The 6,077-nt window shown below is 41.5% G+C and overlaps 2 protein-coding genes across 2 annotated transcripts; one reads left to right on the top strand and one right to left on the bottom strand.

Annotated features, from left to right (window-relative positions):
• Window positions 1-581: 581 nt before the first annotated feature.
• smdt1a (single-pass membrane protein with aspartate-rich tail 1a) lies at window positions 582-1,319 on the top strand (the record flags this gene model as incomplete). The annotated part of the gene is made up of 2 exons (XM_008300419.1): window positions 582-783; window positions 1,119-1,319. A coding segment is annotated over one exon (175 nt), but the record flags the coding sequence as incomplete, so codon positions are not given.
• A 912-nt stretch (window positions 1,320-2,231) lies between these two features.
• Window positions 2,232-5,056, bottom strand: ndufa6 (NADH:ubiquinone oxidoreductase subunit A6). Its single transcript, XM_008300418.1, has 3 exons — window positions 4,883-5,056; window positions 2,594-2,709; window positions 2,232-2,451 (listed from the first exon to the last, which is right to left on the bottom strand). Exons 1-3 carry the CDS (start codon window positions 5,019-5,021, stop codon window positions 2,320-2,322), a joined length of 387 nt encoding a protein of 128 aa, XP_008298640.1. The 5' UTR covers window positions 5,022-5,056; the 3' UTR covers window positions 2,232-2,319.
• Window positions 5,057-6,077: the final 1,021 nt, after the last annotated feature.

Genomic DNA, 6,077 nt, shown 5'->3' with positions numbered 1-6,077 from the left:
GACAACATGAGCCTCACATGTTAAATTTCAACATGAAGACAACATGGCGGCGTTGCACATGCAATGAGAACATGTAAGCTGCTATACAGCCCAGTTTATACGCTTCTATGAATGAGTCCATGTCACCATATTAACATGTCAAAATAGCTGAAAACCACCACATTAGAGCCCCCAAACGTTGGTGAAACGTCAACCAGTGACTGTTTTTAGTAGAAAACATGCAAACATTCATACTTATACACTTACAGGAACTTTCTGGGGCCCCAGTACCACCCTGTTTTAAAGACATTTTGACCTTTTTCCATTTTCAAAGGCTCAGAATGATAAATTCATTGAACTGGATCTGCTGGAACTATTTTGTCAGCACATCTCCTGGCTTTGGGATTTATGAATGTGGAGATGTTGAACCCTGACAACAGCTTCCAGAATAAGACGTGCAGACAAGAACATTTCACAGAACTGAGTTTTGTGTCCCAAATAACAAGTAAGCGAACAAAACCTGTTGATGTGTGACGTGACACAGACCAGCCTGCAGTCACAGCAGCTTTAGCAGACATCCAAGCTGACCGTCACTAACTTAGTTGTTTCTATGGTGGGCTGTGCGACACTGGGGACCAGACCCCCTTCGGCCTTTTCCGGATTGCTCTCGTAGTGGTGCCCTTCTTGTATGTGGGGACTCAGATCAGCAAGAGCTTTGCGGCGCTGCTGGAGGAGCACGACATCTTCGTCCCCGAGGACGACGACGACGACGACTGAGGGGTCTGTAGGCTTCCTGGTTGTCAGGTATCTCTGGCTTGGGTTGAGAGCTTCTCTGTGAGTTGTGTTGCACTCGCTGTCCTCAGCCGGACTATTTCCTGATGCTGCATTTGAGTGCAAGCTGCGATATTGGAGACACATAAAACACAGACACTCCAGATAGCAGCATGCTGAACAGTGTGACTGAGCAGTTTATGGTGTAAACGTCTTCTTTTCTTCTCACACTGCTGCCTTGAATGCAGACAGGGAAACAGTTTGTAACGCTCCTGTGTGCATCCTTTATTGTTGGTGAACACATTATTATATCTTAATGTGTTAATAAAAGAAAGAAAGTCACCCCTCACTTCTTCTCTCCTCCACAGAGGACGTCGTCGTGTCGCTGCCATGAGCAGACGAATGCTTTCCTGAAGTTCCCTCTGCTGTGTGTTCAAGTCGCCCCCGTAGCTGCTGGGTTCAGGGTTCTAGCTGGTACCGATACAGAACGGGCTGCCACAGGATGTTGGTGTTTCACTGTACTTGCATGCACTGCTTCAGTCTTAATAAAGGGAATGATACGAGCAACACTGCAGCGTATAATCAGTGGGTGTGAGATCAGAACATTCAGAGTGGATTTTTGGTGGGAATCTTTTATCTACACAAATACAGTGCATGTAACTGTGATGTGACGCTTTGTTTATGTGCCCAAGACTGACCCACACTGAACACTTAGGAGGTGAAAAACAAAAACTTGACCAGAACTCGTCCACAACATCTTAGAAAGGACAGTTAATCTCAAATCTTTAATGTTTTATTTCCCCTCGTCTTCATATTATCGTCTGACAGCTCGAGTAGTTTGTCCACATGACTGACAGCAGACCTTTTTCACAGCAGGAAGAACAAAATTATAGCATCAATAATGTGTCCCAGAAACCATAACCCATGACCCCCACTTACTGGAATCATTGTGTTTTGTGAAAAAGATTTTCACTAAAGTGATCACAGAACCACCTGTAGCTTCAGTTCAGCAGCTCCTGTACCTTTAAAGTTAGTTTTTATGGCCTTTATTTGAGAGGGCAGTCAAGACAAAGAGAGAGAGAGAGACAGGAAAGTAGGGGAGAAGAACCTCCAGAAAAGGGCCATGAGCGGGATTCAAACTCATGACCGCCATGTCAGGGACTGTAGCCCTGTACGTGGGACGCCAGCTCGACCAGGTGAGCTCTAGCAGCTCACAGCTGCTGTACCTTTAAACCCAGGATCTCCAAGTCCAGTCCTGGTCAGCTCCTGTCCTGCAGGTTTTAGACATTACTGCAACACACCTGACTCACATTCATGGATCTCCAACAGCTTGTTGCCAACACCAGTCTGTTAATGATCCATTAATCTGAGTCCGGTGTGTCGCAGTAACGTCTAAAACCTGCAGGACAGTAGCTCACCAGGACTGGACTTGGAGATCCCTGATCCCAGTAGAAGTGAACAAAAAGACACGACTTTAGGTGTTTGAGTGTTAAGCGTGTATTTACAATAAAGAGCAACATCTGTCACACTGGGAACGAGCAAACGGGGGTCAGAGGTCGGCCACACAGTTTATGGGTCCTGGCCTTGGTAGAATTTGGACAAGAAGTCGGTGGGACGAGGCTCCTCGGTCAGGTGGAAGTATCGCATTATGTGGGTCCTCTGCTTCCAGATGTGGATTGTTTCCTGGAGGTCCATTTTGCCCTGAGGGTTAAAACAACATACGGATGAAAAACACGTCAACACACCTCGGAATGAACAGTCAACAGCAAACAAATACATTCAATCAACTGGCATTTTTGGATCCACCAGCACTGAGATCAGGAACTGGGAAACATGGGTTTACCTTGATGACTAAAATATCGATGACACGAGGGTCGGTGATGTGCTTGTTTTTGTCAAACATCTCCCTCACTTTGTCTCTCCCCTGACGTATCGATATGTCCAGCTGGAACGAGGTCACTGAAAAGACGGAGAAAGAAACGGTCAGAATAGTATGTACAGTACAAAACAACAACAACAAAAAAACACAGAGCAATTATTTCTAACAGATATTGTAATGAGACACAGTTTTATAGGAATGGCGTCACAGTTTGTACCAAACAATCTTGTACGCTTACATCCACGATACCTCCTTCAGAAAGGTAAGCAGTCACACATCTCCTGTGATTTGGGCTGTATTGTCATGATTTTCTGACATATATAAATCGTTCAGCACTAATTTCCGCCACATCAACACCTTCCATGAGATCATTTTACGATTTTCTTTGCTAGTTTACTGACAATCTCTTACTTGGACTGGTTGAATGAACAAAAAAGACGTTTTAAAAACACTGTGGGAGCTGATAACTCCCATTTATCAAGGAAATCTAATGTAATGACAAAGCAGCAGAGACTGATCAGGAACAGCCGGTTATTGATCGTCTCATTTGTTTGTGGAGGGAAAATGTTATATAATATTTGTCAGAGTCAAGTCACTGTTATTTATACGGCAGCACATCTGAAAACAGCAGCTGTTGAACTGTAAAAAAAAATAAGATTAAATAAGACTGTCATTACAGCAACAAGTTTAACATTAAGGTTAAGACCCTACAGTTTTATTTATGATGTGAATTTTACAGAATAATTTAAATATTACAGTTAAGACCCAACAATCATATTATTCATGCGGTTTACTGGAATGACTTAAATGTTAAGATCCTACAATATTATACTGCAGCTCATTACCTGAATGATTTAAAACTTACAGTTGAGATCCGGCAAAGCTACACATAAAAAAAAAACTACAAATTGAAAACAAGTATAAGAAAAAGTCTTCAGCAGAAGCAGGTTCAGGGACGGCGGCCATCTGCCTCCACCAGCCTGAGTGAGGGCGAAGGGAGAAACTCAACGACGGCTTTGGTGTTTACACGAGGTTTGTCGACAATGTGAACAAACCAGAATATCACCGGCTTTATGTACGACACCGAGCCGTTACACCAGCTCACCTGGAGCCAAAAGCATTAAGTTGACGTCTGTGTGGATTCTCAGTCATCCTGGTGATCCAAAGAGAATCAGCAAAAAGCGATTTCTTTTGTCTTTTTGATTCCTGAAGACTTTCACCTCTCATCCCAGAGAGCCTGAATTTAGAAGTGACAGTTCAAACTTGCAGGCAGCTCCACAGCAAACACACTGACGCTTCACGATTAATAATCTAATCATGATGTACAGTCGTCCTCTAATGTATTCAAACCCTCCCATTAAAAAAGGAAAAAAAACATCTGTCACTGAAATAAATAAAAAATTAATGAAAATCATGACGTTGCTTTTGAATTGTGGTTCAAAGAAATATTTAAAAAAACAAGCAAACAAGAAGCATGATGGGACCCGTAAACTAGCATTTAGTTGAACAACCCTCTGAGCCAATCACTGCCATCATCAGGTGTTTCTGTAACTCTCAGTCAGACTTGTGCACCTGTTGACAGGTATTCTGACCCACTGCTCAAAAGCAAAGGGCTCTCATTTAACAGTTTTGCTTGATTTTTTAAAATTCTTCTTTTCAACCACAATTCAAAAGCAATGTCTTATTTCACTAAATTGTAATTTAGCAAATTTTTATTTATTGCTACCTTCTTCAGTTTCTAGTTATTTGAGTGACTGCTATGAGTTTTGCTTTTTCTTTAATGGAAGGAGAACGACTGCATATAAGAACTGATCATGTCAGAAGAAGAGGAGAGGCCCAATCGCTTTTATTGAGTTTTTTTGGAATATCAAATTACGTAGAAGTAGGAAAAAATATGTGTTACGCAATTGGAAGGGTAGTTTTGATGATGTCCTCCTGACCACCAGAGTCCAGCATGAACCATGATACACTTTAACAGGTAACCTCCCACAGCTGTATGCTAACATGCTAACATGATGACACGGCCGTGATGGAGATGCTACATCGGCTTTACGGAGCAGACAGGCCGTTAGCCTGCACTCGTAGCAGAACCAACAGAAATACAAAAGTTTCTATCAACTGTCAGATGACCAAACAGCGTCCGGTCAAACTGTTGTTATGCTCAGCTAGCCGTTAGCTAGCAGCGCAGACTCGACCTTGACGTTAGCGTCGCTGGCTACACGCCACTTTAGCCTCCACGGCGGACGGACTCACCCGTGTTGGGGATCTCGCGGTACCAGGCCCGGTACAGCTCCCGAACCCTGCGCTTCGCTTCATCCAAGTCCCGGCTAAGAATCGGTTTAACGACTTTTGCGGTAGCAGCCGCCGTTCGGGTCGCCGCCGTGGACGCCATGTTTGCTGCCTTCTGCGGCTGCGCTGTTTCCGCTGTTGACTGGTCTGGCGGCGGCCGGTGGCGCCACCTGCAGGAGAGGAGGCTTCACCGCAGCAACAATACACGACTTCACTGGTGGTGGTAAGTAAACACAGTACTGCTGTGATACTACGTTATACTGCCACTCCACATTTCAGAGGTAAATTGCACTTTCTCCTCCGCTAAATTCATCTGACAGCTGTTTTAATATGAAACCTTTACACAAAAGATATATAAACTAAGCTTTTAAAATACAACAATTGTCAAAGATGGTTTCCCACCATACTGGAGCTGTTTAATCGGAATCACCTTTCAGATAAGCTCCTAAAAGCTCCACCAGATAGTGTCTTGTTTTAAGTTTAATAAATGTTCCAATATGAGTGGCGATAAGTCCTCCACTCAAGTGTTACAGTAGTGGTATTTATTTTGATTTTATTTTATTACTATTTCTTTTATTGTCTATGGAGTAGTGAAAGTGGCAAATTACAAAAATAAATCAATAAAAGAGTAAAAAAAGAAAAGTGGAAATGAAAAGAAGAATAACTAAAATAAAAAAATAAATGATGTGGCAATATAAAGCAATATTAATCAAAAATGAATCCATAAAAGTAGAAATATAAAGACAAATAAATAAAGTAAGACATTTAAAAATATATATTTATTTATTATTAAAAATATGTATTTATTTTTTATTTTGTTATTTTTTATTATTTTTTTATAATGAAGATTTTACAATTTCCCTTGTGGATCAATAAAGTTTATCTAAGTCTATCTCAGCAAAAAAATGAAAAATATCAAAGAGTAGAGAAAAAGTTCAAACAGATTTGTCGATAAGAACTTTGTTTTTTCTTTTCTTGTTTCTTCCCTCATTAATCCCATTTAAATTATTCAGGCAAATTCACTTCATAAATAACACTGGAAGATCTTAGTCTTGATATTCTAACTTGCAAGCTAATTGGTAACACCGATCTTATTCCACCCACTGGAGTGCTCTTTGGCTGTTGTTTTAAAAGTGCCTTATAAATAAAGACTAACTGA

This window comes from Stegastes partitus, unplaced genomic scaffold (assembly GCF_000690725.1).
Source record: "Stegastes partitus isolate 25-593 unplaced genomic scaffold, Stegastes_partitus-1.0.2 Scaffold1537, whole genome shotgun sequence".
Lineage (NCBI taxonomy): Eukaryota > Metazoa > Chordata > Actinopteri > Pomacentridae > Stegastes > Stegastes partitus.
This window is presented reverse-complemented; position numbering and strand designations above follow the sequence as displayed.

Coding starts and splice junctions, on each gene's coding strand:
- ndufa6 (XM_008300418.1), bottom strand. CDS start 5,021: ATGGCGTCCACGGCGGCGACCCGAACGGCGGCTGCTACCGCAAAAGTC. Junction 2,710..4,882: donor CCGCGAGATCCCCAACACGG/GTGAGTCCGTCC, acceptor CCGTCTTTTCAG/TGACCTCGTTCCAGCTGGAC. Junction 2,452..2,593: donor TCGATATTTTAGTCATCAAG/GTAAACCCATGT, acceptor TTTAACCCTCAG/GGCAAAATGGACCTCCAGGA.